This window comes from Xenia sp. Carnegie-2017, unplaced genomic scaffold (genome assembly GCF_021976095.1).
Source record: "Xenia sp. Carnegie-2017 unplaced genomic scaffold, XeniaSp_v1 HiC_scaffold_39, whole genome shotgun sequence".
NCBI classification, from domain to species: domain Eukaryota; kingdom Metazoa; phylum Cnidaria; class Anthozoa; order Malacalcyonacea; family Xeniidae; genus Xenia; species Xenia sp. Carnegie-2017.
The window spans coordinates 105,618-124,138 of NW_025813503.1; the positions used below are offsets into that span (position 1 = coordinate 105,618).

The 18,521-nt window shown below is 36.9% G+C and overlaps 2 protein-coding genes and 1 long non-coding RNA gene across 3 annotated transcripts; 1 reads left to right on the forward strand and 2 right to left on the reverse strand.

Annotated features, from left to right (window-relative positions):
* Nucleotides 1–121: 121 nt before the first annotated feature.
* LOC124455359 (Down syndrome cell adhesion molecule homolog) lies at nucleotides 122–4,201 on the reverse strand. Its single transcript, XM_047006011.1, has 9 exons — nucleotides 4,096–4,201; nucleotides 3,684–3,831; nucleotides 3,189–3,373; nucleotides 2,612–2,689; nucleotides 2,382–2,510; nucleotides 1,859–2,044; nucleotides 1,200–1,346; nucleotides 700–817; nucleotides 122–517 (listed from the first exon to the last, which is right to left on the reverse strand). The coding sequence occupies exons 1-9, from the start codon at nucleotides 4,199–4,201 to the stop codon at nucleotides 433–435; spliced, it is 1,182 nt and encodes a 393-aa protein (XP_046861967.1). The 3' UTR covers nucleotides 122–432.
* LOC124455372 (protein sidekick-1-like) lies at nucleotides 3,709–15,771 on the reverse strand. The gene is made up of 16 exons (XM_047006023.1): nucleotides 15,705–15,771; nucleotides 14,338–14,572; nucleotides 13,403–13,711; nucleotides 12,476–12,778; nucleotides 11,489–11,892; nucleotides 10,756–10,993; nucleotides 10,112–10,227; nucleotides 9,842–10,031; nucleotides 8,998–9,303; nucleotides 8,601–8,903; nucleotides 7,968–8,038; nucleotides 7,156–7,396; nucleotides 6,169–6,275; nucleotides 5,600–5,813; nucleotides 4,096–4,377; nucleotides 3,709–3,831 (listed from the first exon to the last, which is right to left on the reverse strand). The coding sequence occupies exons 2-15, from the start codon at nucleotides 14,399–14,401 to the stop codon at nucleotides 4,349–4,351; spliced, it is 2,895 nt and encodes a 964-aa protein (XP_046861979.1). The 5' UTR covers nucleotides 14,402–14,572; nucleotides 15,705–15,771; the 3' UTR covers nucleotides 3,709–3,831; nucleotides 4,096–4,348.
* Nucleotides 15,772–16,357: 586 nt separating this feature from the next.
* On the forward strand, nucleotides 16,358–17,900 carry LOC124455384. Its single transcript, XR_006951822.1, has 2 exons — nucleotides 16,358–16,599; nucleotides 16,815–17,900. It is a non-coding gene; the product is annotated as an uncharacterized LOC124455384 (long non-coding RNA).
* The last annotated feature ends 621 nt before the right edge of the window (nucleotides 17,901–18,521 follow it).

Sequence of the window (18,521 nt, forward strand, 5' to 3'; positions counted from 1 at the left end):
GAAAAGAATTAATGGTCATATTTTGAACACAATAGGGCATCTAAAATGTTATTTGCAAATCACATTGCGAGCGCCATTTTTTGTTTAACAAAATGGCGGATTTTGTAATTGTTTCACACCGTGAAAATTATAGTAGTATTTATTCATTATGTAGTCAAGGCAGGCCTTTATTATTACTGTATAACATTATTTTAAGTAATTGTAAAAACTTATGATTTAAAAAGGCTTCTTTCCCTAAACGTGGAAGACCAATGCTTCTGAATTGACTTGTGCAGAGAATTTTTAGAAAAACGACACGACGTTCATTGAAGTGTGTGTGCGGCAGGCTCAGATATAAACATAAACAAAAGCGCGTAGTGCATCTTGGTTGACATGCATTCTTTAAAGAATTTATTTTACATTCATTTGGTTGGAGAACGATATGGCATTGTTTTAGGTCATCATCCGAGTGAAAGTCGACTCCTCCTTTTTATCATCCTCGTCTTCCTGTTCACTCTCTTTCATTGCCAACAGAGGTCTGTAGAGAAGAACTCTTTAAAGAAAATTCTAACATTTCGGCAAACTTGCATGTGGAAATTTCTGTAGTTTAGCAACTTGCAGATAAACTGCACTGAAATCAAATAATCACTGTCGCGAATAGTCTCAAAGTACATTAATAAATTAAAAATGGGTTAGATGCTTTAAAATTAAATTACTTACTTCTCATCCTTGTGTGTACGACTGCTACCTTTACTTAAGGTTTCTTCGTCATTAGGGTGTGATCGCATTCCATTTTTCGGTCGTACATCCATAGAAATGGGATGAGTAAGCGTCTTACCTATAACAAATAAACAAACGAGTGCTTGGTACATTGGTACAAGAAAATATTCATGGGTCCCAGAAAATAATGAAACTTGAAGTCAAAGGAAGGAGAAGGTCTAGCTTTTTGACTTTTTTCGAGTCTCCAGGAAATTTGTTTATAGTATATTATATCCTTATATTATATCCTTGACCAGACGACAATTTCATAAGATATAAAATAAAAAATTATCCGAAAAAGGACATCTTGTAGCTAAAGTTAAATTCAATAAAAGTGTAAAAATTCGGTTTTATTTCAAAACCATCAGCAGACAAAATGATTTTCTTAAGATGATTTTAAATCTAACATGTTGCCATTTGGTGATAAAAACGTTGAATAAAACGTGATCAAGATGACTCACTTTGTGATCGCTGTCTTTTACAACAACAGCAGCAGCAGATGATAACAAGGCACAAAAGCAAAATGAGAAATCCAATGACCGCCATTACAGATATGAACCAAACTTCTTCGTACACTGGAGCCGACTGCCTTGCGCTCTTCGCTATTCCTAAAATACAATCGTTTTTAATCGTTTTGCCAGCGAAGCAGAGAAAATATAAGGAACTCTGTAAACTGTAAACAAAAATAATTTTACGATGAACAAGAAACGCGCATCATTCAGTTACCAAATTTAAAACATTTTAGCTAAAATCAAATTGTCAACAAGTGACGAATTGATTTGTTGATACCACGAAGCCTCGTTTACAAAAACTTGAGAAAAATCAGATGGGTACTTTTTGAATTCCGAATAAAATAGAAATGTTTAAGACGGTGTATATACCTGCCAAGTTTAATATAAATGAGGTTTTTAGTTTGATGACTTTCCAAGAAAATTGAAATGTCAACATGTTAATCGCATAAAACAAGCCTATGTTTATTGACACTATAACATTCGTCATTGGTGACGAATAGGATAAGTAACCACATTTATGTACCAGTTGAAGTCAAAGTATGTTAGTATTCAATCCAACTGCATATTTTCGCACACTATTGTTCCTTCTATCGGACTCTCTCACTAACCTGTCGAGACAGACGAAGAACTATTCCCAGGAATAGACAAACCAGCTTCGTTGCGTGTGATCATTCGAAACCAGTAAACGGTTAAAGCTTGTAAATTTTCCAATACCGCTGACCGTGTACCGTCGGTTCTGTTACGTACGGTTTGAGAAGGCTTGAGATTCCAGCCGTTTGTCCAAGGATTTTTCTCTTTAAGTGAAAATAATCAAAAAATATCATTGTTGTCAGCAGTGCATAGAGCGAAACAGAGAATAAAACGAGTGGATGGGGGTAATAGTGTGATCAATAACGTATAGATAGGTACTATAGAAAACAATGGAACAGTAAAGTAGGGCACTCAAAAGTTGATTAATGAGGAGTAATAATGATAAAATGCAAATATGCAAGACGCCAAAAAAATACAATAAAGAACATGTAGGTGCAACAATAAGTTTTTGGGAACAACAACATTCCAAAATACAAATATGTGCAAAAAGAGTGCAAAATCATTCCTTTTATAAATAACACAATAAATCCTCCATCATACCAGACGAAGTTCGATACTCCACAATATATTGAGTGATAGGTGTGTTTCCATCAAACTGATCGCGCCAAATTAGTATTACGTCATTATTTCGTGCTGTTGCACCGACGATAGTAGGGGGGTCTGGTTTCGCTGAAAAATGGAAAATCAATAATTTGGTGCGAGTTAAGTCTAGAGCAAGAATAATTTTCAGTGAATTAAGCATGTTCTACATTGCAAAAGCTTTTGTTTACCACGAAAAGAAGGGAAAGTGTACACGTTTTTCTTGAGAAGTGAAGTTGGAGCCGACTGCCTTGCGCTCTTCGCTATTCCTAAAATACAATCATTTTTAATCGTTTTGCCAGCGAAGCAGAGAAAATATAAGGAACTCTGTAAACTGCAAACAGATGAACAAGAAAAGCGCATCATTCAGTTACCAAATTTAAAACATTTTAGCTAAAATCAAATTGTCAATAAGTGACGAATTGATTTGTTGATACCACGAAGCCTCGTTTATAAAAACTTGAGAAAAATCAGATGGGTACTTTTTGAATTCCGAATAAAATAGAAATGTTTAAGACGGTGTATATACGTGCCAAGTTTAATATAAATGAGGTTTTTAGTTTGATGACTTTCCAAGAAAATTGAAATGTCAACATGTTAATCGCATAAAACAAGCCTATGTTTATTGACACTATAACATTCGTCATTGGTGACGAATAGGATAAGTAACCACATTTATGTACCAGTTGAAGTCAAAGTATGTTAGTATTCAATCCAACTGCATATTTTCGCACACTATTGTTCCTTCTATCGGACTCTCTCACTAACCTGTCGAGACAGACGAAGAACTATTCCCAGGAATAGACAAACCAGCTTCGTTGCGTGTGATCATTCGAAACCAGTAAACGGTTAAAGCTTGTAAATTTTCCAATACCGCTGACCGTGTACCGTCGGTTCTGTTACGTACGGTTTGAGAAGGCTTGAGATTCCAGCCGTTTGTCCAAGGATTTTCTCTTTAAGTGAAAATAATCAAAAATATCATTGTTGTCAGCAGTGCATAGAGCGAAACAGAGAATAAAACGAGTGGATGGGGTAATAGTGTGATCAATAACGTATAGATAGGTACTATAGAAAACAATGGAACAGTAAAGTAGGGCACTCAAAAGTTGATTAATGAGAAGTAATAATGATAAAATGCAAATATGCAAGACGCCAAAAATACAATAAAGAACATGTAAGTGCAACAATAAGTTTTTGGGAACAACAACATTCCAAAATACAAATATGTGCAAAAAGAGTGCAAAATCATTCCTGTTATAACACAATAAATCCTCCATCATACCAGACGAAATTCGATACTCCACAATATATTGAGTGATAGGTGTGTTTCCATCAAACTGATCGCGCCAAATTAGTATTACGTCATTATTTCGTGCTGTTGCACCGACGATAGTAGGGGGGTCTGGTTTCGCTGAAAAATGGAAAATCAATAATTTGGTGCGAGTTAAGTCTAGAGCAAGAATACTTTTCAGTGAATTAAGCATGTTCTACATTGCAATAGCTTTTGTTTACCACGAAAAGAAGGGAAAGTGTACACGTTTTTCTTGAGAAGTGAAGTTGAAAGGCTAGTGACAACAAATATTTCTCCAACAAATTTCCAAGAAGGAATTTGCAGGTAAAAGCAGTCGCAAAAACATTTTGGTGTTCAGTAACGAAATCGTCATCGTTTACTTACTTTTAACGGATTTAGTTTTAACTTCAAGAACTTTGGGAATGCCTTCGCCACGCGATGTCCTTGCGACAAGCCTAAATCTATAATTCGTGTTTGGCGTCAATGCCATGACTTGATGAGTATGTTCGTTACTTTTCTTTGTTATCGTCTGTCTCCGAATCGATCCAGTAAAACAGTGAGAATGTAATCTGTAATTATCCCATTTGGCTCACACGGAGCTTCCCAGTAAAGATGAACTTGAGTGACGTATACACCATCAAAACAAAGTTGCAGGCGCACCTGGCACTAGTAAAATAGAAAAAAGGTTCAGAACAGGCGTGTGTCCATTCATTCCGTGAGTATTAGTGAAAAGGACGGGGAAAGGTTAATGATGGCGAAAGAAGGGGAAGAAAGAAGGAAGTAAATGGGAAATGAAGGAAATGGTAGTGAAAGCAGGAATGTGAGTGGTGGAAGAATAATGGAATGGGAGTAGTCGTGGAATGGAATTATGAGTGAGTGGAAGGAGTGATAAATGGAGGAAGGAGAGCGTAGGTGAAGGAGAGAAGGATTATGAGTGAATGAACAAAGGAGGAATTATGTGGAGTGAGTGGAAAGAAATTGAGTGAAAGTGGAAGGAGGAGTGGGCAGTGGGATTATGAGTGGAAGGAAGGAGTGTAGTGGTGAAAGAAAAAATTAAAAAGGTGGCGTAATTGTAGAGGGCCAGGGGCCAGGACATGACAAAGATATCTCAAACAGACGTCCGACTTGTTTCAGTCGTTTAAGTCAGTCGTCCATAGAGTGCAATAAACTAGAACAGACACAGATTGGTGAAATGGTAGAACAAAATTATCATTTTGTTGATAAATGATCTAATATTTTGGTTATCATTGCAAAGAAATAGTTATCTTTGCATCAGGCAAAGTAGATGAAGGTAATGTCGATAAAATGTCGAAAAAAGGTAAAGTGGTAAAATGGAAGTAACTTCAGGGAAAGTCAAATAGTGGAGTAGGGAGGTGAATGATGGAGTGGAGGAACTGGAAGTAGGAAGGAATGAAGTAAAGGAGGAATGTGGAGTGGATCGAAAGAATCATAAAGTGAAACAAATGAAGAATGGGGCAGGAAGAATCAGTCGATAAAGAATAAATGCTGATGACAAAGAATGAATGTCAAGGAAAAGAATAAATGGAAAAAGAATGAGGAAAGAAGAATATGAGTGGTGGGAAAGAATGTATGGTGTGGAAATGATGAATGGAAGAAATGTGATGGTGGGTGGAGGAATGTGATGGGGAGGGATGATGATGGTGGGTGAGGGAGGAAGAATGGTGGTGGGTAAGGAGGAATGTGAGTGGTGGGTAAGGAGGAATGTGAGTGATGGGGAAGGAGGAGTGTGAATGGAAAATGAAGAATATTTTGAAGAATCAAGAAGCACCAAAAATTACAATTTCTTCCCAAAAATTATTTCCAGTCACCCGGGAAGGACGGTTTTTTTGTTTAAAGCATTTACACAATCACGTCAAATAAATCTTACATCCTTCAGCAGTTGTGACACGTATACTATTGCTACGTTCACTATCCCCAGCGCTGTTAAAAGATTTCAGCACAACGACGTAAGACGTGTACATGCGCAGACCGCCGATCCTGCCGTTAGTCGACGTATTACTAAAATATGCGACACCAGGTTGTGGACTTTCGCATTGCACGCTCACGGCCCTGCGACGTCGAGAGGGAAGGTTGAAGTCCGCCTAGGTGAAAAAATTTTTAAGATATTGTAAGCTAGACAACTAACATAGAAAGGGAAAATAGAAATGAAGAATAAGCTTCTGTAAATTCTGGGCAAACTGAAGTAGAAATTCAGAGATAGTGAGAAAATGTTATCTTTGCAGTTCTTGCAAGTCATTTCTTCGTCTTTTACACTTAACTGAAGTGACTGATGCAAACAATTTAATTCATATTTGTTGAGTGAAAATTTCCATGAAAATATCACGGTGTTTTTCAGAAAATATTTTCGCTGATCTTGTGGTTCCAGAAAATAAGATATTTTATGCTGCCTGGAGAAGGAACTGAGTCAGGACTTTTATTCAGAATGATTAGTCCTACCTTGTATCCGAGTAAGGGAGTACTGGTTGATGTAGGAGGATCCCAGGATATGGTAATGGATGTTGGACCAGCATTAGGACTGCTATGAAGGACAGGTCGTGGAGGTACTACATAAAATCATAAGCAATATTATTTTAGCAATAGAAAAACGCAAGTCTGATCAGAAATCATAAAACAGTTGGTGAGCAATATTGAAATAAGTAATTCAATTTGTTCAAATTAACTAATTGTTTTACAAACTCTAACTATAGGCAATGATCCACACGTCCTAATTAAGGATTAATACCTTAGCCCTCACTTTCAAGTGTATTGTAAACACATACATCTAAAAAGAGATTGTCAAGAAGTACAAGAAGTACAATACGGTCTTGACAATTTTCTAAAGGCTAATTGTTAAAGTTAAAGTTAAAATCCGATTTACACGATACCGGTAGAGTTAGAAAACGGTGCTAAACTCCTACAGTGTGGGATCTTATTTAAACCGTCACAAAACTTAACTGGTGGGAACGGCTATTAAAATAAACGCAGGGAGTCTTCGGAGACGTTAAATGAACGGATATTACGTTTGTATTATAACGACGTTGACTATATTATAGTCTTCGCCATATCATGAAATTTTTCAAGTCCCATCATAAAAAAGTTTTCTCCAACATTATTTGCAAAAAGCCAACAAGGTTGGTGATATAAAATGGCGCGAATATTTCTTTCAAAATTCTCTATCGTTATCAAATGGAACTATAGTTCATTTAAAGAAAGTGAGAAAAAAGAAACAAAAGCGCGTTTACTGTATATACATGAAAACAAAATAAAGAATACAAGGAATAGACACTCGCGTCGGTGCCTTTACATTATGTTAGTCTGTTGGTTGAAAATGGGACAAATCCCGATGAACTGGCTAGAATAATGGCAGACGCGAGGCCCTTCTTTACAATCATGATTCAGTGAACACGTACACCAGAGTAGGGGAATGCTAGTGCATCCACTTACACCGAGCAGAAGTTCTTCTTGTTTCGATATAACTTGGTAGAGGATTATTATTTGAGTCGACGGCATGTAACTGTAGATCGTACAACGTGTACACTCTAAGTGACGCAAGCCGATACTCTCTGGATGCCGATGGGATGTTGAAGTTAATATAGTTTACGTATCTGAAGATATTTTCCTGGTGTAAACGATAGCGCAGGACGTACTTTACCACAGTCGCTTCAACGTCAACTGACAATGGAGGCTGAAAAAAACCCATGGAATATAAACACCAAAACGTTAATGTTGATTTTTGTGCAAGGTTGGTTCAATCTCCATTGCGATTGGTTACATTAACACAAATAATTCTCAATGTCTTGCAAACCATGTACAACGACATTGAAAATTTCTGTGACGTATTTCTTAATGTGACAACTAAAAACCCAAAATAGATTAAGGCGAAAGAATCTTTCTCGAGATTTGCAAGGGTTTCACAGACTGATTTGACGTGAGTTATTGAGAATAAGATCATGAAAACACCACACTTTCAACTAGGAGACTTTACAACGTGTGTTTACGAGGAAAAGACAAAGCACGGAAAACTTGATGCATTTCGTACACAATAGCTCGAAAGCGTCTGCATTTATAGTTGTATGATTAAACAATTATTGAATGCGACTTTTGCATGATATCAAGAATCATTCAGACCACCGTCAGTGCGAACAATTAAAGATATCATGCTCATCCTCAAAACTATTACTCATTGATTTATTCTCATTTTTAATTGAGAAGATGTCGACTTTAAACATAAATACCAAGTAAATGTCATCAGTTACCTTCCAGGAAACCAAAAACGAGTTCGGCGTTGGCGACGTAATGCGAACGTCACGAGGACTTCCGGGAAGAGCTGGAAAAGTTTTAAGGAAAGTTATGAAAGTTTGACAATATGCATGGAACAGAGTAGAATGAATCGATAAATTGATCAATGAATCCATCAATCGATCAATAGATTTTGAATCGATCAGTTAATAAATAGATAATTGAACCAATCAATAATTAGATCAATGAACCACCCAAGGAACCTTTACAATTTGATATGAGCGAGTATCTTATTTGTAAAGTTAAGGCAGCTGTAAGTATTTTAGTTTATGTGATGTAAACGTTTCTTTTTTTCAGTATTTTGGTTCAAATGAAGTGTAAAGACAAATGTTAGTAAGGGAAAAAATAGAGCGGTGAACCAGCCCAACATTTTAATCCTGCGATGCAATTTTGTCGCAAAATTATTAATTATATATTTAATTCCATTTATTGTTTTTCCAATGTTTAAACACAGAAATATCGTAGTATGCATTGTAGGAGTACAAAACGAGCTGGCTTTGCCACTGATAAATAATGCTTTCCATTATCATTAAAAAGCAACATCATCTATCAACGAACAATGGCATGTGAATTAATTTGGCATCACTTACATTTACTCAATGTCCTCACAAAAGGCGATGGAAGACTAGGGAGACTGTCCCCAGCGTCGTTGGTCGCCGTGATTTCAAAGCTGAAAAGTTGACTAGATTCTAGTCCCCAGACAACCGTTTGCTTTGAGTCACCAGAGAGGGGTTTCGGATATCTTTCCCATGCTCCTTCTCCTTTGCGGTATTGCAGGGTGAAATATCTTATTGGCTGGTCGCGACGTTTACCAACAGCCCATCTAACCAGAATCGAGCGCCATGTGATATGGGAATCTTTGATTGGTAAAATGAGGGGTCTAGACGGCTTTTCTGAAATTAAACAATGTCAAAATTTTAAATTCAAAGGATGGATATTTTCAATTCATCAATGTGAAATCCAGGAAACAGAAAATATTTATCCTACCGTCAATGTTTCCACCTTGAGTTGTGAATATTTGTCCCACAGCTTTTTCTCCCCAACCTCCACCGACAGTGAATGCAGCAACTTCGAAGATATAGTATCTTTCACGGGAGAGATCAATCACCGTGTCAGTGTATTTTGTTCCAACGAGCGAAGGCCTAACGATAGGTGGGGATGCATCGTCACACAATCGATATGAGACTCGATACTTTGTTATATTGCCTCCTGTCATTTCCGGTGGTCCCCAATTCACAACAACAACAGAGGGAGTTATGGTCGGGAAGCGCAACTGGCTGGGAGGTCCAGGTTCTAGGATGAAAATCATTTTATGATCGATCAACATGTAGTCTCTTAAGGAAATGTTTTCCTTTGACGTTTTCTCAATAATTCATTTGTCAATGTTAAGAAAGAACACATGAAGAAAACTTTGTTTAGAAAATATTCGCTATTTCCGTTGTTCCCACAAATTTTCCTCTCCCCAACGTGGAAACTGAAATTGTTTTTTTCGATTGCTTCCATAATTTCTATCAAATTCAAGACAATTTGATATTATGCTGAAAGGTGAATTTCTCAATGTTTTCCAGTTTTTGTAAAACAACCAAAAACTACACGGAAACAACCGAAAACGTGACGGAAACGACCGACATCGTCAAGAAAAATAAACTATCCATGGATAGAAAACCAAAACATGTACGGAAAACAACCAAAAACTGAACGGAAAGCAACCTAAAAAAGAACGACAAAGCCAGGAAGGTAAAGTAGTCACTAGAGTAGAATAACTTTTTTAATGAACCAAAAAACACTTACACCGCTTCCTACAAATGCCTAAACTAAGGTGTGCACTTACTGCTTTCCAACGTCATAGGATAAGGTTTAAGCCTGTCACTCATCTTGCCATCTCCAATTCGGGTATAAGCAAGAATTCTTATATCATACTTGGAGTAGCCCAGCAGTTTCTCCAGTGTGTACTGTTTCACATTGTTCACGTTGATTTCCTTGAATTCTTGAGGCGCGTACTTCACTAGACGGTAAAATATCTGCAAGAAAACCATAAAAGAAAATACTTGCATGAAAACAGCACAATGTGAAAAATTCTCTTAATTATTCTTAAAGGTACCTTATATCCAAGTATAACACCATTTCTTCTCTTTTCATCTACGTCATCCCAGGTTAATGAGATACTCGATCCGGATTGGGCAATGGCCCGAATCTTTGAGGGCGGGAGGTCAGGTACTTATATAATAAAACAAAAAAGAAGATATCTCATAAGATTATTCAGAAAATTTGAAATCTATAAGCTAACATTCATCTGCAATTGGCAAACAACCGACACCATTTGTTAAAATGTTAGTATCGCTAATAATGGCGTTTAAGATGATATCCAGAGACGAAATAAATCATCAAGGAAATAGGAAAAAAGCTAAAGAAAACAAACCAAAATGATTTTGTTATGTACAATAGAAGAATATATAAGTGTATAAATGAAAAGATGCTGAATTTAAAGATGCCAAATAAGAAGCTTTAAGAAAAACCAAAAAGAATACATACGACCGTATCGCATCGTATACAGCTTTATTTGTTTGCTCAGGATCCAATGGCAATTTACGGAAACTGACCTCAACATTTTTCAATGAGCCCTGCTCAATCATATCTGGGGTGGGACTCCGCGATAAAATTGGGAGCCCGCGATAAATTTCTCGTGCCCCCTACTCCGCTCTTATCCAAACTCCACCCCAATATCGACAAAGAAGCATTATTTACCATGTTCCTGTGTTTGACCGATGACAACAGGAGTTCTAGGACTTTCACCGCGCTCGTTGACGGTCTTCATCGTTATTTCGTACATGGTAAATTTACTTAAGGAAAACAGTCTTCTTTGTCGTGCATTTCCACGAATTCCGCTCTGTACAAACTTTGTAAAATTATTTCGTTCACCCTGCTCTTGAAGTTCGATCGTATACTTGATAAAGGGGCTGTTCCAAGTCTCTCGTGGGGGAGGCTAAAAAAAACATGGAGTTTTTGCTTACACAATAAATCCTATAAGGTGAGATATTACATCAATGATTCAGGTGATTGAAACAGGGGTCAGTTAGTAAAATTGACAGCACACACTGTGTATTGTCGGGTTTAAAGAGTTTTCAACTGTTCTACTGAATGTGTTTAGCTTTTCAAGTTGTAAATGTTTACAATCTCACAGGCAATGCAGACATGTTCGGTATACGTTTAAAAAATTTTCTTAAAGGGTGCCAAAAGCTCGCGGTGTACTTTGCAAAGAAAGAAATTTGAAGTACTCCACAACAGCCAGCTAGTTTCAGTCCTGCTATATAAATTTCAGATCAACATCAATATCCATTCCAAAGGAAATCTTATGTTTTCACAGTGAGCAAACACATTAAATTCACATAGCAGAACTGGTTAAAAAAAATCGTTTCAATGTCAATATGTAAAGCATCGTAAAGAAAAACTGGAGTCCAGTTAAAAGTCGCAAACTCACCGTCCACGTTAATGTCAACTCCCCAGGATAGCGTGGGGGGTTAACTCTTAGGTTCAATGGTGGTGACTCGGGTGCTGCTTGCTGTGTCGTGATTTCCCCCGATATTGCACTGAAGTCACTAGCAGCAACCTTATTCCAGGCGTTTACTCGGAAACGATATGTCGTGAATGGCCGTAAGCTCTCGATGATCACCGGTGGGAGATTGTGATATTTGTATGGATTAATGACAACGAGCGCGTCAAACCACAAGGAGTCGCGATTGTTTTTAAAGCCGGTTTCATTGTTCCCTTGAACGAGGTACTTCGTGATAGGCGAATTTCCTTTGAATCCCTCGCGCCATGTTAGCTTAAGTGTCGTAGCGTTGGTTTCAAGGGAACGAAGATTGCTTGGAGGCCCAGGTTGAACTGCAAAAAAAACAAAATGAAAATTAATGAAACACAACATTCAGTTCCTTTATTTAAATGAATGTCACCCTGTTTATGGAGAGCACGCCAAGCATATGTCCGTATAACAAAGCTCACTCACACTCACGCACATTGAGTGCGCAAAAAAAATCACACTCTATTTAATGATTGGCAAAGTCATTTCTCCATCTAAGGCAGGATTTTCTCCGAGATATTTCAAATCAAGCAATTAGTTGAGTGAAATTGCGGTCTTCGAATAATTATGAAGTGATTTCAAAGCTCTACTCATTTTTGTTTCTATCTAATTCACTTATAAAAACACGGCGCGCAGTGAGCCTGTGAATTGTTATTTTAAGATGGAACTCAAATTTCACTGCTATTGTGCAAGCCACAGCTAAAGTATAGCACGTAAAAAAGCGGTGGCAAATTCTTTAATGAACACAATTATTTAAATATTAATAATAACAAACTAAAATAAATGAAAATAAATGATCAAAAATATTAATTAATTTAAAAAAATTTCAGCATACTTAAACATTTTTAAAGGCAACAAATAATCGATTGTGTATGTTAATTAACAAACCTGCCACATCTTGAGTACGTCCTTGAATTTTTGCCGACTTGCTGACGCCAGCATTTGTCTTTGCTGCAACCTCAATTATATAACTCGATCTAGAGTCTAAATTTGTGATGCCAGCCTGAAGGGCATTACCCGCAACCTCATCAGTCATTGGGTTACCGATCCGACTACCGTTTTGATCAACTTTCCAATACTTAACCGTGTAGCCAATAAGAACGCCGTTCACTTCACGTGGTCGTAACCAGTTTACGCTAATTGTATCGGAGAATTGATCGACGATCTGCAACCGTTGCGGAGCACTGGGAACTAAAATGAAACGAGCCGCATTTTGTAGATGTATGTTGACAAGGCTAATTATTAAATCTGGACCACAGCGTATAAGACGTAACATAACGAATGCATTGAAAAGTTGAAGAATCCAAGGATAGTCATTGGGCTGAATATGAAACTGATTGTTCTTTGAATAAACATGTTATACATGCATAAAGCTCAAATTTACACTTGTTATGACGTAACACAATTTTACACTTGAATGGAGGTATAATCTCTAATATTAACTTAATGGTGTTATGACCTTTAGCCAAGTGTAGAAAGATAACCCCGGTTGATATAGCAGCTTCAAATTTTGGCTATAGGTGGCTTGTTAACTGTAGTCAATGAGGATAGCGTGTTTTTACACCTGACGTCACAGTGACGTCGATAGAAACGCACTAGAGAGCTGAAGTGTAGCAAAATCGCGGCAAATTGTTTCGGCCACAGTTAAACTATACTTGATAAATGAATGTGGGACACTCTATAAAGTACCTTACTATCCCATGTACTCCAAATGCAACAAGTAAGAAGAAAAACACGTGAGACAATCAATAAAGTACCTTACTATTCCATGCATTTTTAATGCAGCAAGCAAAAAGAACTAAGAGAATCACCTACCATCTTCTGTTGTCCTAACTTGTACTTCATTCGAGTATGAGCTGCCCCCAACACTATTCTTCGCACTTACGGAGAAGATGTATTGAGTGTAAGTCTTTAGATTTGTCACATTATGTACTTGGGTGAACGTTGAGGGATCGCGAGATGCAAATAGCCGTTGTTCAATTTCAGTATTAAACTCACGCACGAGAACAGTATACCCAGAGAGTTGTCCGTTCCAGTCTTGTTGAGGTGGGTCGTCCCATTGCAGTAGTACAGAACGAGACGAGACGTTTACTACGAAAAGATTTCGGGGAGGGCTGCTGGGAACTGAAAAAGAATGAATTTTAGTTTCAAGAAACAATGACAATTTCCATAAGTTTGTATCGTGTGTGGATAATTTTCCAAGCTTATCGGGAATTTTTCCAGACTTATTGATGTGTCATGACAACCTTGACTAACTTTAGTCAAAATACTCCGCCATTGAGTTAGTCCACTGAACTAACTCTTAGTTAGAACACAACAGATCTGCTCATATCAAAATACTAATCTTCGTTTTCATTAACTGGATATACATAAAAAATAAATTTGGAGAAATGCTACGCGATAATAATGTCCAAATAAAGAATCTCATCCGATAGTAATATAAATCAAATGTGAAAAAAAGCACTAACTCTTGGTGAAAGATTTGACAATTTTTCGGAATCCTTAATAAAAGTTTATTAAAGTCGTACGCAGGGTGAAACTACAACGGAAAGTGGGGCCGGGGGGTGGTTGTTAAATATTCATAGATTCATCTCTGCCCGGCTGGTTTCCTTTTTATAAAGGTTTGTATTGTATCGTTTCATCGTTTAACATATTTCTTTCTTTGTGTTGTCTCCCTTGTTTATTTTAAGAATAGTTCTCAGGCCCCTTTGTCTATCCAGATAACTTACAAAGATCAATGACCAACTTACCTTCTTCTTTAGTTCGAAGCACAACTGGATCACTGAATGGGCCACCACCAGCGTCGTTAAACATCTGAACTTTAACTTCATACCGTGAGTTAGAAAACAGATTTTGAATCAAGTATTTCCTCTTGCTTGCAGGCGTTACTCTATGTGTGGTGAATGTACCAGACTTGACGCCAGCGTGCTTCCATGATACGTAATACCCACGTAGCACACCATTGTGGGTATAGGCAGGTGGCGCCTACATAATGCATTAAGTAATGAAGTAAGCAACTGATACATTGAAAAGAAAAAAAATGTTGAGTTCTTATGTACCATCCTCACTATGACATAAGTATAACGAGATCAAATACATTGATTTCTTATGTGCCATCCTCACTATGACGTAAGTATAAGGAGATCAAGTACATTGATTTCTTATGTACCATCCTCACTAATATATAAGTATAAAGAGATCAAGTACATCGATTTCTTATGTACCATCCTCACTATGACATACGTATATAGAGATCAAGTACATCGATTTCTTATGTACCATCCTCACTATGATATAAGTATAAAGAGATCAAGTACATCGATTTCTTATGTATCATCGTCACTATGATATAAGTATAAAGAGATCAAGTACATTGATTTCTTATGTACCATCCTCACTATGACATAAGTATAAAGAGATCAAGTACATTGATTTCTTATGTACCATCCTCACTATGACATAAGTATAAAGAGATCAAGTACATCGATTTCTTATGTACCATCCTCACTATGACATAAGTATAAAGAGATCAAGTACATCGATTTCTTATGTACCATCCTCACTATGACATAAGTATAAAGAGATCAAGTACATCGATTTCTTATGTACCATCCTCACTATTACATAAGTATAAAGAGATCAAGTACATCGATTTCTTATGTACCATCCTCACAATAACATAAGTATAAAGAGATCAAGTACATCGATTTCTTATGTACCATCCTCACAATGACATAAGTATAAAGAGATCAAGTACATCGATTTCTTATGTACCATCCTCACAATGACATAAGTATAAAGAGATCAAGTACATCGATTTCTTAGGTACCATCCTCAAAATGACATAAGTATAAAGAGATCAAGTACATTGATTTCTTATGTATCATCCTCACTATGACATAAGTATAAAGAGATCAAGTACATTGATTTCTTATGTACCATCCTCACAATGACATAAGTATAAAGAGATCAAGTACATTGATTTCTTATGTACCATCCTCACTATGACATAAGTATAAAGAGATCAAGTACATTGATTTCTTATGTACTATCTCACTTTGGCATAAGCATGAAAAAATGCAATTACATCGTATATGTAACCTCAGCTATCGCTCACCTCCCAGGTAACCTCAATGCTAGTTTTCGTTCTTGAAAGTCCTCTAACTTGTTGAAGCTTATAAGACGGAGCTAGAAAAGTGGAGACAGGTGATATTATACAAATTGCATTACACTTTTTCGTAAAATCGTGATTGCCGTCATGGTATAAATTATACAATACACAAGGCAATTTTTGACAGTCTTCTCTATAGGCAAGAAATGTCTTACTAAGGAAGAGTTCCAATGGAAATTAGACTCTTCCCCTGAAAGTGACCTTCGGCCAATATGGGCTTATTTTGTGAACGATCTAATTGTAGTTAAGATCTCACTCAGAGACAAATCTTATGATAATTGGAGTGAGTGAAATAACAACAATCTGTCTTCCTGATGTGATCGAATACAATTCCTGTATACTTAAGCATAATTCCTACATATGGCTAATGAGATGAATAAATCTAGGGATGCGATCTCATGTTCAGTGGCCTACCTGCTTCATGAGTTTTAATTTGTTTTGAGTAAAAGCTCCAAGGACTATTTCCGACTGAGTTGACAGCTCTAATACGAAACTGATAGTACGTGTTGGGAGCAAGGCCTGGAACTTGGTATCTCTTGATTATTCCAGACACTATCACATCATTCCTCAAGGTTCTCTCTGTCCCATTTACCGGCACTTTAATGCCAATTTTAAAATGACGTATTGCACTGTTGCCATCGTCACCGGCACTCCATTGTAGGACGACTGAATCAGGGCGTATGTCGGACACTTTCGGAGCAGTTGTTGCAAAAGGAGGAGCTGAAAGGAAAAACTCGCGTGATATGGAAGCACAAAACGTCACCACTTAATTACTCATTTGTCTAGGCATTGAGAAAATGGGCACTTATCTAAAGATGGATCATAAGATTTTCCACTGAAGGTAGGCTACAAAATAGAAGGATGCATCCATGCAATTTTAACATTAAAATATTTGACAAAACTTTAAAGCATTTAGAATCTTTGATGTTGCATCACATGGTGTAGATATTGAGAATTATCAAGCATTGTATACAATAACTTTATTTGGTAACAACGTTCAGATCTACTGGACAAACATATCATAGCAGGAAACCAAAACGTACCTTGAACTTTCAGTTCGATAGTGGTCGAGTAATCGCCGACAGACGATGATGAATCGCAACGATAGACACCATTATCCCTTTGGAACACACCACGTATAGTGAGCCGACCTTCGCTATCAATGCTGCGTCTTGAGTCATCTCTAAGTATCTGTTGACCTCTAAAATACCAATGATACGTGACGTTGACTTTCTTATCATAACGAACACCACAGTAGAGATATGGATGGTTGCCTAAGGACGCAAACACCGTGACGGACTTATTTACGACAACGGTCGGAGCTGGAGAGAGAAAGAAATGTGGTCACATATCTGTTTCCTTTTTCATGAGATGCATGTGTGCGTGCATGTGATATCTTACCCTACGTTTCCTGTAGGTTTGCAAACGGCGCAAAATGTAATGGAACTGGATTGCGTTTATACTGCACCGGAGAGGAATTGTTTGAAAACTTCACTTTTTATGGAGCGATACGACCACACTTTCTAAACGTGGTCGAACAAAAACGGAGCGCTACGCAGTGTTGTGTAAACAACCAGCAGTTAATATTTTGCTGTTTTTTAGATACCAGTTCTCTTCAATTCGTCACGCGTTGTGGTGCATAATTGAAAATGGTGAACATTGTATGTTTTGGAAAGCTTTCAATGACAAATTCCGTTGTAATTTTACAAATCAACGTCTTTTATGACTTATGACTACAGTTATAAAAATCTAGCAATGTGAAGACGAAAAATGACGTCATTTTATCACAAAAAACTAACGAATTTTGACACTTGATGGCAAGAGACATTATGTGAAAACATGGCAAAACTGTAGAGGAATTCAACGGGTAAACGCATGCAGTCAAATTTTACGGTCACTTCTTCGCTTCGAAGTAGGGTAAACGTAGTCGTAGCTCATGTGCTGGCGTGAATACATTTGAACCAGAACACACACAACTTTTTCCTTGGATAGTTTAAAAAATCTTTAAAGTGACACAGGTTTCACATGCTTCTTAATGCTTGTAATCTTCCTAAAGTTTCGTAATCTTGACTATTCTTATGAATTAGTTCTGGTTGTTTTCATCTGCAAGATATTAAACTGAAAAATTCTTGTTTTTCCTAATACTTTCCTGTTGTTAAAGAAAATCTCAGATTTCCAATGAAACAAGATAAAAGTAATTAAAGAGCATGACTTAATTGGATTGAAATCTCTCATTAGCTTCGTGTTTAGCTTTAGCTTTACGGTGATAGAAGTTTTAAGTTTACTTTTGGTGAGCATTTTATCTACTTTTGTACTTCTTTCTGGTAATTTTGCTAGTTAAATATGTTTGCAACGATCAGAACTTTTGAAATGACAATGCACTTTCTAAAACAGTAAATGCACATCTGTTTTTATTCTCGTGATATTGCGTTTTTGTTATTTCAATTAATCTAACTTGTGACGTCATATTTCATAATGAGCTCCCACAATGTTTCAAATACTCTTCAGTTTCGTGACAACTTTAGGTTGATACCTGTAGGCAACATTTTTTACCATTAACAACATCACAATGAAGGGAACTCTGTCTTTGTGAAGTAAAGTATAGGTAAATATACCGAATAATTTTAGTTCTCATTATGCAATGTGACGTCATAAGTTAAATAAATTGGACAAAGCAAGAACCTCAACATCTAAAGAATGAAAAGTGATATGCATGAACTTGTTTAGAATGTCCACTGTCATTTTAAAATATTTCTTCAATAA

Coding starts and splice junctions, on each gene's coding strand:
- LOC124455359 (XM_047006011.1), bottom strand. CDS start 4,201: ATGGCATTGACGCCAAACACGAATTATAGATTTAGGCTTGTCGCAAGG. Junction 3,374..3,683: donor GGTATGATGGAGGATTTATT/GTGTTATAACAG, acceptor TTTCACTTAAAG/AGAAAATCCTTGGACAAACG. Junction 2,045..2,381: donor GGAGTATCGAACTTCGTCTG/GTATGATGGAGG, acceptor TTTCACTTAAAG/AGAAAAATCCTTGGACAAAC.
- LOC124455372 (XM_047006023.1), bottom strand. CDS start 14,401: ATGTTTAACGACGCTGGTGGTGGCCCATTCAGTGATCCAGTTGTGCTT. Junction 10,032..10,111: donor GTGTTATACTTGGATATAAG/GTACCTTTAAGA, acceptor GTTTTCTTGCAG/ATATTTTACCGTCTAGTGAA. Junction 6,276..7,155: donor AAGAAGAACTTCTGCTCGGT/GTAAGTGGATGC, acceptor GATTTTATGTAG/TACCTCCACGACCTGTCCTT.